A 16,702-nucleotide genomic window follows, 5' to 3' on the forward strand; every position below is an offset into this window, starting at 1 on the left:
CAATATAATTCAAAATGTTACGCAGTGAAGTAAAACGAAACTTTTAAATGATAAAAGCTGAAATTGTAAAAAAGCAAAATAAAAAAACACGAGGACTGATTTAAAATTTCGAATATTTCGTTTTTTTTTATCGATCAAGAACTTCGCAACTAACGAGAAATCCATTTCCTCTCGGCTTACATAATCTCTCGGGATTATTTAACATTTTATCTCAAATGATTCAACTTTTTCGATTTGTAAGATCTTAAAGCTGAAATACGAAGTTCGAAATCTACGAAACTGCAATTAAGGAACGGTGTTCATATTTATGTTAAATATTACTCATGTAGAAGTATTTTACCAGAAACAACTTATATATATTAAAAAGAATATATATATATATAATTCATGCCAATATTATGAGTAACTAATTTTTTACATAATTTCTCTTCTTACTGAGCTTGAGTTCATATTTACAATAAGAAATTTTATACTATTAAATGAATACTTACCATTAGCTTGTGTGATACTTTATGTACGAATCGGTTCAATTATTTTTCCAGCAACCCTAAACTCTATCTAGGCGTGTTGCTGATTCAGTGTTTCCAGTCGTCACGATATAAATTGGAAACATCGCTCGCATATATTTTTTGGGTGAAATAAAACTTCTGTTGTTGAGTAGTCTTGCCGTCAGGGGATACAAAATGTATGAGAATGGCGATATAAACTGTTTAGAATGAAATGTCATATCAGTGTTTAAGCTAAAACTTCTATTTAATTTATTTCGATGAATTCTCATTGCTCTTATAATAAAGTATATATTCAATAGCAATGTTTAAAACCGCGAGCTATAAAATTTAGTTTTGTCCTACATTTTATGCTATACCGTTTTCGAGTCTTTTAAGTACGATCGTTTTCAGTAGTGAATTGTGTATCTTCATAAGGAATTGAAATGAAATAGATAAATCGATACATTCACATTAAATCTTCGGAATGATTCAACTAAAACCATTTGCATACAAGAAAATAAAATTAGGATCCGACTCGAACCAAACATTTCCGAACCCGATAATTTAGTAACATTGTAACTAATCCAGAAGGAAATTTCTAGAATATAATCATTGCAATGGTTCGTATCAGATCTCTCAGTTTTATTTCTTCTTTTCGTGAGAGGCTGGTCAAAAAGACAATTCCATATCTTACAAATACAATAGATGTATACCCCATGATTCCTCGTGTATCTCAAAAACATGAGACCACTAATGTTCCTCGTGTATCTCAAAAACGTGAGACCACCAATGTACCTTCTGTATCACAATGATACGTGGCAACCATAAATATGTTGTGTACTTATTCATCCAAACATCTGTAGTTAATTATATCAAATTGTGAAAAGTCAAATGCCTGTATCATTAATACGGGTTAACCATATATGTATTTTCTAATGATACGAATAGAGTGCTAAAAATGCAGAGCGACTCAAAAATATATGCATAGTTTTAAATGATTGTAACTTTAATTTTTATTCACATTTAATTAATATTTAAAATGCAAGAGAATCCATATGAAATGCATAAGGTTTCCACCTACTGCGGATTTTCAAAAATATCTGGTCAATACACAGGTGATAACAATGAACTATTGATTCACAAATTTCAACAAATATTTCATTTGGTGTTGTGGCACATTCTTACTCAATAGCAGCTTTTAGTTTTTTCCAGTGTCGACGACATTCTGGCATCTTTAAGGTATCCTCACAAAAAAAAGTCGAGTGGCGTCAAGTCCGGAAAGTGAGCAAGGCATTCTACAGGACCTCTTCGTCCAGGCCGTCTGTTTGGAAGATCCTCGTCGAAATGATAATGTGGAAGTCTCCTTTCAGTCTGGGATAAAATTATTACTTTACCTACCTTATTCACCGGCATTCGATAGTGTGTACATTTTTTGAAACATTCTGTATATAATGAGTGCAAAAGTCTGGGTATCAAAATAAAAGAAAGTGGTTGATTAATAACGATTGTAAGAAAGGTATTATAATTTTAATGCATTTTGCTTTGGTAATAGTATACACTAGGATAGTTATGAATATCAGAGTTAAATTATTATATCTTTCAGATTTTGACTGTGCATGGAAGATGACTCATTGAAATATTTTCTTCCGAATAACTATTTTTCTTTTTAATTTTGTAGGAGAATAAAAAAAATCTGTTTCCGGTACTTTTATTTTATCGCAGTAAATAAAGGATCCCAAAATTTAAATTTTATTTGTTTACTTATCTCATAAATCCACGAACTTTACCTTTATGTTTTTTTTTCTCAATATCTAACAAGATAACACTTTTTTGTTTTTGTAATATGTTGTGATATTGATACAACAAAGAGTCTACATACTTTTGAGATCTTCATTGACTCAATATTTCATTTTATTAAATTCGGAAATAGTATATTTCGATGCACATTAAGAGATTCATGATGGTTAAAAGGTTAAAATCAAATAGCGATTAAAAATAAAAATAAAATTACAAGAGTTATATTAGCGGAGTCTATCTACTATTTGCATTGCAATAAAAAAATTAGATCTCACAGGAACATATTACTAGTACTACATTCCATGGGCGTAAAAACGAGAATTTAACTTCCCTTCACTTATAATATGGAACAGTTAGCTTCAAAGCTGCGATGAGGGAAGTAAATGCCTTAATCCTATGATAGCCAAACTACGATCAGTGGGCCAGATATGACCCAGTTGGAAAATTCAATCTGGCCCACCGCAAATTTAAAAAAAAAATTATATAAAATTTTTTCTACCTATTACACAGGCTGAATTTATAGTAAAAAGCTATACTTTTCTAAAATTTAACTTTTAGAAACATAGTCTCATATTTATTCATCACATTAGATATGAACTAACTAACTTTTTATATATTTTTTGGCTCTTATTGAGTTTCATAATAAATTATACTGTCCCTTAACCCCTCCCCTCCACCACCCATCCACCCCCAAAAAAACTGGAACGCTTCTGAAAATATTTCCCCATTTCTACTTTAGTCAGGAAATTAAAAGCTCGTTAACCTTGCGTCGAGAGGATGCGAGGATGGAAAATTTGGAAAATTAATCTTCTTTTTTTCCCGCTGCATCACACGATTTCGATGAGCTGTTTACCTCTCGCTATAATAACTTTGCATATAAATAACAATTTCCTTCTTTTCAAAAATATTTGGGCCTATTTGCGAACGTTTCGTCGAACCAATTTTTAAAAAATGCAGTTGAAAGTTTAACCTTCGATTGGATACAATATTTGAAGACGCTGTAATAATGATTTAAACCAACCTGAGCCAGAAAAGTTATTTTAATCGTAATATGTATAAAGTGGTTGGAATACAATTTCAACACAAAGAAATGACCAGTGCTGCTTTTTGACTAAACAATTGGATCACTCGACTTGGAGGAGAGACGATATTGATTTAAAAATGATATTAGCTTTATTGGTAAATAGATTTATAAAAGAAACAAATTCTATGAATTATAAAATATTAGGATTAGAATATATGTCTAATTTCAATTAGTAAAATAATTTTTAAAAATTGTAATTAACAAATTATATATAATATGTAAGAATTTAGTCATTTAACTGATTAATGCTGAATTCTTCTTGATAGTTTCTGTAAAATAATAATTTTTAATGCTATATTGGTTTAAAGTTTATTATTTCATTATAATCTATCATACTAATGACATGCTTTTATTTGTAAATAAGGAAATAATTAACAAATAATTATGGTTATTTTTTCAGGAGTTTTACTACTTAATGATATATACTATATTAAAAATATGTAAGTAAATGAAAAAGAATACTTTCACAAAATAACTAAAATGAAAAAAAAAAACTAATTTTTTAATTATTAGCATTTTGATTATGTTAAAAATGGTGGAAATGTGAAACTAAATTAATTATTAAAAGGTGCTAATTAGGTGCACTTCTAGAAGCCACAAATCGCTTTAATATGCCGTTGGTGATATTTAGATAAATATTTTGTCATCTTTTACCTCATGTATAATATTTCGAAATCTATAGGTAAACATAAAGCTTTATGCAACAAACAACCGGGAAGTTGAAATCTTACACAGAATCTAATTTAAAATGTTAACTTTATTTAATGGTTCAGATTTTATCTTAATTATGCCCGTTTTCATAAATATATAATGCTCCATGCAATCATTATTTAAAGATGTAGTTTAACAAAACACTTCGACAATAGAAGACAATGAAGAATACATCATTTATTTGAAAGCAACCATTTCATATTTTGCAACAGATGTATAAAAAACAAAAAACTGCACAAACCAAATACCTCTCTAGTTAACACTATACTTTAACCGGACAATTGGTTATTTTGATCACAAAAATTATACAATATAACGGGCATTCAAAAGATGCTCTGGTCACAGAGTTAAAAAAAGATCAAAATATTTCTTTTCTTTTTCCAGACTTAACCTCTTTAAAATAAATTTCTGATTAAACATAGATCAAATGAAACAAAATAAAAAAAAACATTTTAAAATGAATCGTATTTAATTCAGGGAAATGTACTCAAAAAAACAAAAGCATCAGAATGTTAAGAACACAGTAGAGGCAACATGCAATATCTGCAATAGTTTGAATTAGGAAACATAGTCAGTCCAAAGAACAGTGAAAACGAAAAGTTTTTAATCATGGATATTTCCAAGAAATAAGGTTGTATCTCAGCATAAATTGCTCAAATGAACGATAAGCGAGTGCAACTTTTGCATCACGGCGGTGATGCACTAAGTTGAATAAACTTAGTGAATCTGCTGAATTAGCGTCGCTCCCGCAGAAGCACGTGACATGTCTGATATCTGTAAAACAAACGTAGTTACTCCATTGCTATTGTGGTCAGTAGTGTGATGGTAGTTAATCATTCATTGAAACAATTCTGGTGAATATGAAACGTTTTTTTTTCTTTCTTTTTTCAAGTATTTGCGATTGAAACGATGTTCTGTTTTCTATGTACTTATTATGTTTCTATAATCACGTTACACGTATCCTCAGAATTGTTGATTCTACTATTTTCTATCCTCCCTTAAAATCGCCATTGTCTTTTTCTGTTATATTCTGTTTAAATAGATTGAAAATTATGTGATATCCTTTACTAAATTCAAGTTTAGAATCGACTATTATTTCTAAATATGTATTAACACACTATTCTAATCTTTTCCGTTCGGACAAAATTAAAATCAGCAAAATCTGCTAATGCACTCGTATATAATCAACACAACTATTCGGAATTCTTTAGTTTTAACAGCCATGTGTTTATATCGTTAAAAAGTTTTAAAAAATGTAACAAATGGATTAAAGTTCAAATTATTGCGATTTAGACCTTTTGTCTAAAAAGTACTTGTCGGATCGGCAAGGCATGTCCTTGTTTGGCTCCTACATCAATAAAACTATCCCACTTGTCAAATTGATACTAATATTATCTAACAAACGCACTTCCTATATTTTATTATACTATCCTTAGATTTTGAAGCCGACTGAAAGTTTGCTAGTTATATACTCTTATGAATCGTAAGGAAACTGATGCCGAATAGGAACAAACAAAACAAATTGCTCATTAGTGACCAAGTTACGTTTTTATAAGGGAGTTTTGCGCAAAATTAAGCAAAAATGCTACATTTTTTTTTTTTTTAGTGTCGGCTATCGGCAATTTTCAGTGTATTCCCAAATAATCCAATCACTAATGCATCATAATGCTTCTGCAACCTAATATGTTGGAAATCGAATAAAATGTTTTGCATTAAACAGGAGTGATTTTGATTAAAGGGTACTGTACGAATAAAATGCTTTTATATATAATTTGGTACTCTTTCATATGTATGAATAAGCGAATTTCAATCAAACTATTTTTATGATATTCACTTCACTTGTCCACATACCGAAACCAAATATCAACCCCGTATTGGAAATTTTTCCGGAACAGATGAAAGTTTCCATTTCATGCTTTGAAAAGTCTATTTGAAGGATGGATAATGTTTTTGAAAAGCCTTGAAGAAATAATAAAGTTCGTCTTAATACAAAAAAGGCAAGAAAAACTGCAGAAGAATTTTTACAATTTCAAAATTTAATGCAATATTTTTTCTAAATATATTGAACCTTTTTTTATTCCTTAAATTAGATTCATTATGAAAACGCATCCATGTATGCACTTCTTAATTTTGATATTTTTTCCTCTCACCTTTCTGCAATCACTTTAAGATTGCAATACACAATCAGTCTTTCTGATGATGGTTCTAATCTAGCATTTCTACTCGTAGCATTTCTAGCTAAGACCATGGATCAAGACTCATTATAAATGGGAAGTATGGGAACTTCTGTTGATCAAAGCGACCTTGGAATATCTGGGTTTCATGAGGTGGATGTTTAACTTAGTTCTGTGTGTGTGAATAGGATAAGCATATCTTTTGTTGGATTCTCAAGGGGAAAAGGTGTTTTGCTAGCAGAGGAACCAAAGGAAAAAAAATCTTAGGAGCTAGCCTGTCTGAAATGAGCACTTCGCTGTTTTAGAAATGAAGTTTATATATATATATATTATATATATATAATGTAAGCATTACACACTTTGCATTTTTAAATTCACTTTAATCCATCCCGGGAAGGCATAATTTATTTACAAGAGGCGAAGACAAAGCACATCCGCTCACAGCAACAGATTAGGCAAGAAGAGAAGGAAATTAATTATCCCTCCTCTTATATAACATGAGATATTGATAAGGAAAATATTTTTTCACAGTGCTAATGCTATTAAGATTCCGATAGGGATTTCTGATGTATGTCAATCACAAGTAAGGGAAACATAGGGATCTTTTTTAAAAGAATGTGCTTGCTAGACAATTTTCTATCTCTTCACTTGGAGCGTGGGAATCCTTGACGAAAGCATTTTACAAAGCTTCTCTTGAATTAATTAAATAGAAAAAGTGGAATGGGATCAGGAAATAAAAGAAAGAATGTAAAGAAATTAATATATATTGGGGGAACTCTAACGTCCCAAAAAATACAAATGTGCAATCTGTTACGAAACTGAAACAGCGAAATAACATTTCTATCGATGGAGTTTTCTATGAGATCATGGGACATCCACCTTATTCATTCAATACGAGTCTATGTAGTAGTAAAATATTGGGCAAAATGCTAGAAAAGTATCTTCGGAGATTCAGGTTATCATTTATTGATGTCATCTGAGTGTTGTGGCATGCATGTTCTGTAATGGTCCATTTATGAATTCTACGTGAACTATTATACTGAAGGCATCCTACTGTTTTCAGATTTATGATAAAGTAAGAGGGAAAAATACAGTTGTATTAAAGACATTTGACTAAATTTTTTTAAAGTTGATTTTTTTCCGAACCTTAATTCATTGATGAAAGTATTTGCAAACGAGAATTTAAGAAATTGTGGCAATCAGGAGTTCTCCCCCATTTTAAAAAAAAAATTAATTAAAAGAAGAAATATTCATATGGAATAAAGTTTTAAAATTCTACTATATTTGTGGAATGATCTACACTTCCTGCATTATGAACTACTTTATTTAAATGGTCATAATCAATGAAAACGATAACAATAACAAACGACTGCATTTGATAATCCTTGCCAATCTACTATTTTATTTTTTATTTTATTTTAAGAAAATATGCGAAAGTAGGATAACATATTCTTTAAATTAAATATTATATCTCATAGTAGCAAAGAACAGTAGTACTTTTATGAAAGATTACGAAAAAGTCCCTTATTTGAGCGCCTAATAATAACAAAAATTAAAGAAGTTAAATAAAAATATTGAGATCAAAGCATATAAAAAGAAAGATTAAAAACAAGAAGATACTTTGTGGTCATCCACCATTTCGGAAAAATTATTCCAATCAACTTGATGCTCGCCACAAATCAAATATCTACAACTATATCATTTCTATGTTGCTGCAACATTACACTTATTGTTATTTTTGAATTTGTTTAAGGATTTAGGAGTGTCTGGTAGTGTGCATTTTATTTAGTCTAGACTCAACAATTTATGATTAAATATGAGGTTGTGGTCATCAAACTCGGATCATTTTATTAAGTCTGTACCCAGAGACTCGCCACTAAAGAAATGTAATAAATTTTCGTCTCTCTAGACCTTTGTAACATCAGTTCCATCAAATTGTTTCATGCACCTGCCTGTGACATCCATTTGCAAAACATCACATTCAGCCCCTTTTTCTTTTTGCTAAGAAATGCATTACATTGCGTGACGACAGCATAAACAAAAATATACACCATTTCCTGTGCAGCTGTCGCACAAAAACAAAGCGAAAAGGGTAACTATGAATAAGGGCGAGGGATTTTTTTTTTTTTTTTTTTTTTACACGCAAACGCTCGAAATTAACAATTAAAGGAGGATGTTTGAAAGTTTATTTTGAGTGAATTCCGTTGTCTTTTTTGGAGGCGCGTGTCTCAAGCGAACCGAAGACCTAATTTTATTACAATGCAAATGTCTATTTTCATTTATTTTATCTTCAAATGGTGAAATGACTTGTGCTGCACAGTTTGATCACTTAGAAGGTGGGAGTGCTTTATATATCCAATTCTTTTATGTTGGCGTTTTTATGATAGCAATTAAGGAAAATCGTCCGTTGTAATTGAATGCATGAATAAGGGCTTATAATGTTATAAAGAGAACGGGATAGATAGCAAGATTAAAATCAGTTATAAAAATAAGAATAAATAAAACTGTTTTAAATTGACAGGCTTGAACAAAAATTTAGCTCAGAAAGATTTTTAGTTACAATTACAGTACTTTTTTAATTTTTCTAATTGTTTTCATATTTTAATATTTTTGTACACTTCAGATGGAGATATTATAAAAGCTTCAAATGAACCCACAAATATTGAATAAAGGGTTACTTTTATGATTTAAAGCTCTTCATTGTGTAAATAACTCAAATTTGATTTTATTTCAACTTCGTTTGAAACGTTCATTAAATCAAAATTTCCATTGTATATATAAATTTGACTGCGTAACTTTTTTTCATAAATGCAATATATATTTAGAATTTGATTAAATTTGGCCAGCAAAGAATGAAAGAACATTAAGGAAACTTTTAAATTAATTAGTAAATGTCTATGATTTTGGATTTAAAAATTACACGAAGTGAAGATTTAAAGATATTTTGCACTCTTATTTTACTGCTTACTCTCAGACTTTTTAATCGGTTGTTTAACGCCTTTTACACTTCCTTTTTCGAATGTGCTTATGTTCCTTGGTATTTCTTAGAAATGGGAAGCGATTTTGTCAAAAGTTTGCTGTTAGTATGGAAAATAAATAGGTACTTCTTAAAAATTTAAGCCATAAAATTCAGAGAAACCATTCGAAGCTGCATTCTCCCTTTACGTTTAAGACAAAAAAAAAAAAAAAAAAGCATGAATGTTTTAAAACGCTAAATGAACTATTTTGAAATAAAAAAAATAATAAAAAAAACTTTATTATTTCCTCATAAAAGCGTTAAACTCCAAAGTCAATAAACGCATTAAACTTTAATCCGCGTTAAAATACTCTCATTTATCACTGGAAAAAAACGTAATCTAAACTTTCTCATAAGATTCTTTATAACAACTATACTCCGAAGTCACGTGGAGTGTCATTAATCAGCCATTTAACCTATGCAGGTATCAACAAAGACAAAGGAAACATGTAAAAAATAACCGATCATTCCAAAGTCAACGATTCGTAGTTCCGAAATGATGACTAAACTGAAGTGTTCCCCTGTATTTACTGAACGGTTGTTTGTTTACAGGTCGGTAAAACTGGTTTTGTCAAATAACCGTGAACTGCAACCAACAAACCGTGAAGCTTACAAAACTTTACAATCCATATGACACGAATCTTCATTGAAAAGCTTAGACATATTCCTCGTGCCATTAACAGGTGACATTTCGTAAGTCTTATTCCATGAAGAGGATTTAAGTGTGTGAATGAAAACTTTTTTTACTGTGGAAGCTTAGATACAAAAACTGGAAGCCTTTTTTTAGAGATGTTTAAAGCAGTATATACGATTTGATACTTGAAAAACAAATTCTATACATGATGAAGCATATTCTATTTAATTCATTTTAATGTTGCTACTAATATTTATTCAATTTTATATCATATATATATATAGAAGAAAGTATGAAAGTAGGTAATTCTTTTCTTAATATAATTTAAAGAAAAGAATAAGAATGTTTTAAATTCAATTAACGTATTAATAGAAGTTTTGTTTTGAATTATAATTTTTTATATGCGAGTAATATTAACAAATATTATTTTAGGAGATGTAAAATTGTAGATTTTTCAAACGAACTCTGTCTACAATGTGGCATTGCAATTTTTCAAAAATTGTAACATGATGAGAATTGGAAAAGAATTGTTACATGATGAGAATTGGAAAAGAATTGTAACATGAAGAGAATATTTTTTAAGATTTTACTTTGTTTAAGAAGGTTAGCACCAATTATTTTTTATTAATTTAAATCATCACATTATTTCTTTTAATTTCTTTAAAGATAAAACGCATCGTATACTCTGTCTTCTTTTATTCAATTTTTAACAGTTTGTGATTTTTCCAAATGTTTTATGGCGCAGAGATTAAAGCTTAATTAGAGTAATGAGGACGTATAAGGGTGAAATTGTTCTGTCCTTTCTCTATTGTCTCTTAACTACAGAAAAACAGGTATAATTTAAGTCAATAGAAGCGAATCACAGTCGTGATTCAAATGGTGTTAGCAGCAACTTGTTATTAAATATTAAGTAATTCAGAAAGATTAATCAAATTTTGAAAAAAATTAGAGAGTGAATTATTCGTTTGCATTAAATATGAAGCATTTAAAATAATATTTTTCGGAAGAAATACTGTTATATTCTGAATATGTAATGAGGTATACATTTAATTTTAACATTCTGATAATTATTTAGCAGAAAATATTCAGTAATGATCCCATTATCGTAATAATGCATTTTAATTTGTAAAGGCATATTTTCTTCCTAAAGTTAAACAGGTAATGATAAATTCAGTGTATCTAAAATTTTTGATAATCAACATAAGGCCTTTAATACTTTGACTCATTATTTAACGAAATAAGTAATTTGTTATTGACTGGTTCATAATAATAATGGAAAAAATAAGAAAAAGGTTTTTCTTTCCCACTAAGTGCCTGCAGAGTCTACTGAAACCTCCTAATACAATTTAGTAAAAGGAAATTTGTATCTTCACACACGCACAGGAATAGACAGATAGACCAATAGTCTTCCAGATGACGGATGGCGCAGTATAAATTAACCAGGCTCTTGCACCATTAAAATCAACCACATAACCAACCATCCATCCAGATGACGGATTTCACTCCAAATCTGATAGCTATCTAAAATTGCGGTTCAAAGATCGCATATCAAATGCTTTCAATTTTTGAATCGTCGTAATCTGAAATAGGTATAGTAACAAAATTATATTTTTTGAACCCCATGAGCTATACGAAGATTCATCAAAATATCTACATTGTATTCTTTGAAAATACTTCTCTCCTTTAGTACTTATACTGGAAAGTAATGAATGAAATAACACATTGAATGACAGTGAAACAACTTCATCCGATCACATCTTTGAGCGATTAGACGAGTAATACGTGATTTTGTTTTACATGCAAACAAATGCTATCATCAGAGCAATGAATGCATTGAAGACTCATTGGTTTTCATTACGGAAACCAGCAACAACTCTTATCGACAGTACGTGCTTAGTTAAGTCAAATTAAACTTTCCATGCATAATTCAGTAATTCTTTGAGGCCTTATCCTGAATTTTTATCTGAGTGGAACAGCGGAAGTAGTTGCTGATAGGAGCCTAAAGTAGTTATGATATCTTATTGTTGTCTCGTCGTAAAAATTTGATTAGATCGAAATGATACATTCTAGAAAATTCTCCCACTCTACATGGAATCATTGTTCTTTTTGTTTCGATTTGGAGATCTGAAGTGTAATGACTACCGTGACTTAGATACTCCTAACGAGGACTTAAAAAAATTCTAGAAGTCGAAAGAAAAATATGACTTTTAATTACACGAAAGTGCATTTACATGTTTTTAGAGGGTTCAGAATGAACTCCAAAAATAATAAGTGAAAGGTTAACTTTAGATTTTAAATATTTCAAACTTTTACCCATTTTAAAATTAAACCTACCATAAACAATTGTAGAATTTTGATGAGAAAAGTCACATATAATACTATCGCCTTCTCGCATTTGATTTTTTATTACTCTTTATATTAAGTATATAATATTTTCTTTAATTTCTTTTTTTGTTTATACAAATAAAAATGTTAGTCTGGCATATATACCCTGTATATAGAGTATAAGTTTTATGATAGACTATTTTGGGTGGTAGAAGATTTAGAAATGGAAATTCAATTAGATGGAGGGAAAAAACAAATAGAAATTAGATGGTGAAAAAAATTGAACTCGAAATTTTGACGTATCTTCTTGTCTCCAATTGACCAGAATTCCGTAACTTTAAAAATGCCCTTTTTGGAATTCTGTAATTTAGTCTGTGCATACAGTAATTTAAAGACGAAATTAATTACTTAAATAAAATTCAATGCCTAATCGTGACACCAAATCGTAATTCTGTATCAGAGCACAAGCATAGTCCACGTATAAAATGCACGATCGATTCTCTCCTCTAAATTAAGCAACAGAACACAAAACATGTCTTATTGGGTAAGAGTACGAACAAAATTTTCCTTTAAGCAAGTTTCTTTTGTTTCAGCTAGTTTCCTTTAAGTCTTCATATTCCACCATATTTTGTAATTCATAATGTTTCTCTATGAAACTCTTTTCATTTACACTGCATGCTATTTTCTTCTTTTTTATCTGCTTTAAAACAAAGATTTTGTCGTTTTAACTACGTATGCATTTTTACCTTCTCGTATGCAAAGTATGGAAAGAAAAGAGAAAGTAAGTAATCGTCAGAAAATATCAATTCGAGATTTTGACAAATCTACACCTTTTAACCTCTCCGCATCCAAAAAAAAGCAATTTCGGAATTGTCTGTTCGTCCGTTCGGAAACACTATAACAACGCTTTGAGCTAAAGAGATGAAATCTGATATACATCCTTAACCAAATTTGTAGATTACCAACGAATTTTGAATGAATTTCATTCAGAAGAAGTCTGTCTGTCTGTCTGTCTAAATATAAGTGAACACAATAACTACCAAACGAAGAGATCAAGATGGATAAGATTTGGTGCACAGATTTAACATCTAAGGTGTAGATAGGAATCTAATTTGGAACTAAATCCGTCAAGGAGATCGTCATCTGCCGGTCTGACTTTCACAAGTATGCAAACGCGGTAACTCAAAAATGCAGTGACTTAAATATGTGAAATTTAGTATGGAATTTTGTGACAATTTTAATTCTGAATAATTTTTTTTATTTGATCCAAAAAAAGGTTTCCAAAGTACACATTTAGTTTTCTGCTACTTGTGTATTAACAGCATCCCAGTGATGAATCGCCCTTAAAATCGTCCAAGATTCCACGCTATGAGGCTTTTCTCTTTTGTTCACTAATGGAGTACGATTAACCCTTATCGTGGCAAGATTGCTTTTTTGAAGAAAAACAAAAAAAAAAATGTATATAAGTAGCTTCTTTACGCTATAAAAAACATAAACAAATAAATAAAAAAATCTAGAATGTCATGTGTTTAATAAAACTAAATTGAAAATTATTTTATAGTGGTAGTATATTTTTATAAAGTTGTATGTATGGTATACTATACAAAATGAACATAAGGGTTAATAATATGCAAATACATTTATTAGAGAGTATGCGATAAAGTTTCGGGGAGACCATTTCCGCTTGTTCTTTTTGTTTTGAAGTAACAAATGTGTATATGGTAATAAGATGCTTTACAGTACAGATTCTTGCTGCTTAAGATAATTCATAATGAAATAGCCTTAGATGAGCTTTTTGTGTTTAGTTTCATCGTGCAGTGTATTGAACCAAATGAAAATTCTGGAACCTCTTGGCGAATCCAAAACTTGATATTGATCAACAGTTTTGATTTAAAGATTACATATCACATTTCATGCGTCTTACTTGTTGAGTGTTTGAGTTACACATTAACATGCTAGAGAATAAATGAGATTGACGCACAAATAAGTTGTAACGGATTTAGTTAAACAATTCAGTAAATTCTTATCGTAAAACCAAATGTCAGATTTTATTTATTTAACTCGTTATATTTTAGAGTTTTCGTGTTCCTATTTCCATGGACGGATAAACAGAAAATGTTCATGCTGATAGATTTCGTTTAAAATTTAATACATATTTACAACTATGAATTACAGATCTAATACCAAATTTCAACCATCTAGCTTGCTGAGCTTTTGAGTTTTCGTTTTCATAAACAGATCGATTGACAAATACATAGACGCAAAGGGCTTTTTTAGTCTGACTTCGGAAGGTTTAAGACGGGAAGATTCATCTAAATCAAGACTAAATATTTTGACATTTATAATACTCCTCTCTTTGTATATTTTCATAGACGAGAAAATCGAAAAGGGAAAGAAAAAAACAGTCATTAAGACGGTCCTGAAAAGAACGATTTCATTATTTTCTGGTTGACTTAGGAGAAGGCGATGTTGAAGGTAACGATAAGAGCATTCATTCATCTGTTGAAATGGAAAATAAAATTTACGAATATCCATAAATATTACATTTTCTGCAATTGTTTAACCTTTTCACAGGTCAGTTTGATCAAGTCCGTCAGAGTAAGTTTTACCATTATGCTCTTGAACAGTCCAACATTCTAGTTCAACAGAGCCGAAAGTAGCTTGTGCCTTCAAAATCTCGCACTATTAATGGACACGCAATGACACACGTGCAGTCGCCAGAAACAAAACACAAAATCTGAGCGTCGGGCGATAGAAAGATAAGAAATGGATAAAGCGATGGAAAAGGGGGCGATTACTCTTTCCTGTCCAGACCTGTCAACATCTGGCGTAGAACTATTCTCAGTAAACTGGACTAAATTTAGATCGGTTAAAGAAGATATATAGAAAGGCCCAAATTGTCGAAAGGACGTTAAAAATTGCATTTGCATTAAATTTAACTCTACAATAAAAGATCTGAATTTTTTTTCCTGTAAATAAGATGAATGGTTTATTTGTCGTACATAGTTCCAGACCAATGAGTGGGCAATATTCTGTTTAAAAAATTTTAAACTGTATCAAACAGATTTGTATTCATTTTATTATCGTTGTTCTTTTTTAGAATATAGTTGTTTTTTTGCGTTTTATTTTTTATTTCTGAGTTTTATTGAATTCTGTGTTGGATGATTTTATTCCCACCAAAAGAAATGTAAATCTACAGGGTGGTTCAAAAGTTTTCAGATTATCTTAGAGTATATAAGATATACAAAACAAGTCATTTTTCTATAAGATATTGTCACAAATGCAAAAGGCGATCATTGCAAGAGGCCGGAGAATTAAATGGAAAAAAAAAAAAAAGAATACACCAAATAGCATGTAGAATACAAGTTTAATTGAATACAAATTTACAACAGCACAAATTTATGAATTAGAATATTCAAAGCCTCTATAGCTTCAGACGACGATTTCTTTTAAGCAGTTAACTGTTTCGACCTATTCAGAAAATGTCACTACTTATTACTCCTGATGAATAAACTCGTCATAACGCAAAATGCTGTACTTTTTCCATGACGATGTCGTATCTCGTCAAAAACAGTTAATTGCTTAATCTTACTTTAAGTACCCCAAAGGTTTGATGTTGAATCTGCATTCTGCTTGTCGTTGTGCCTGTAATACTGCTTTCGCTAGATAAAGTGCAATTGTGTTTTTGTGAATTTATATCTTGTTAAACCTGCACTATAAACTTAAATGCATCCATTTTTTTTAAGTGAATGTCAAAGATACCTTGTAGAGGGTTGAATCCAAGTTTAGTGTGCCCCCAAGTTTGTCGCCAGTATGGCAAACCAAAAAAAAAAAAAAAAAAAAAAAAAGCAGAATAATTTTTCTAGTAACCCTAGTATTAACCTGTTTACAATTTTTTTCGCTTGTTGAATTGTACACCTACTACAGTAATTTTATAAGAAATGAAAATTAAAAATAATTGACAAATAAACACGCATTAAAGAATTAAATTAAGTTTTATAATCGAAAATATAATTACTGCTAATAAAACATTCTGTGCTATTTTTAAAGTGAACTATGAACGGAAAAAATATATCCTTTTGCGATTCTTACCGAATTATTTTGTTTTAATTAACCTAGTATGTTTACGAATTTTATCAGAACAAAAACTAAAAAAATCTGCTAGAGCTTTTTGAATTGTTTGTCTTTATAATATTATCTTAACATTCGAATGGAATTCTTTGAGATTTGTTGTTCTTTTCGTGGATTCCCTGTGATTAATCGATGAGTCTGTGAGTGTTCAATAATCCGATGTCTGCTGATTGGGATAATCAGAAATAATATGATCACAAATATTGTGAGGAATATTGTATTTGAGAATTCAGTGTCTACATTTCGAAATATATATGGCGCCGTCAAATATTTGCATCACTGGAAAATTCCGTTATTACTTTATGAGAGTACCTAAATCGTTTGCTGTTCAAATGAAGAATT

The 16,702-nt window shown here is 30.1% G+C and overlaps 1 protein-coding gene and 1 long non-coding RNA gene across 6 annotated transcripts in view; one reads left to right on the top strand and one right to left on the bottom strand.

Annotated features, from left to right (window-relative positions):
* Positions 1-16,702, top strand: part of LOC129958091 (uncharacterized) — a 157,157-nt gene that overhangs the window by 65,472 nt on the left and 74,983 nt on the right. The window contains exon 1 of one of the 4 annotated variants that reach the window (XR_008783131.1): positions 4,849-4,934. The exons of the other annotated variants lie outside the window; for them this stretch is intronic. This is a non-coding gene — a long non-coding RNA (uncharacterized LOC129958091). Of the gene's footprint in view, positions 1-4,848; positions 4,935-16,702 lie in introns of those variants that run through there. 4 annotated transcript variants of the gene reach the window in all.
* The window catches only part of LOC129958087 (uncharacterized), a 53,235-nt gene that overhangs the window by 8,989 nt on the left and 27,544 nt on the right, over positions 1-16,702 (bottom strand). The window contains exon 1 of one of the 2 annotated variants that reach the window (XM_056070274.1): positions 492-784. The exons of the other annotated variant lie outside the window; for it this stretch is intronic. Coding sequence (XP_055926249.1) covers positions 492-494 — 3 coding nt within the window. The 5' untranslated portion in view covers positions 495-784. Of the gene's footprint in view, positions 1-491; positions 785-16,702 lie in introns of those variants that run through there. 2 annotated transcript variants of the gene reach the window in all.

Source organism: Argiope bruennichi, chromosome X1 (assembly GCF_947563725.1).
Source record: "Argiope bruennichi chromosome X1, qqArgBrue1.1, whole genome shotgun sequence".
Taxonomy (NCBI): Eukaryota; Metazoa; Arthropoda; class Arachnida; order Araneae; family Araneidae; genus Argiope; species Argiope bruennichi.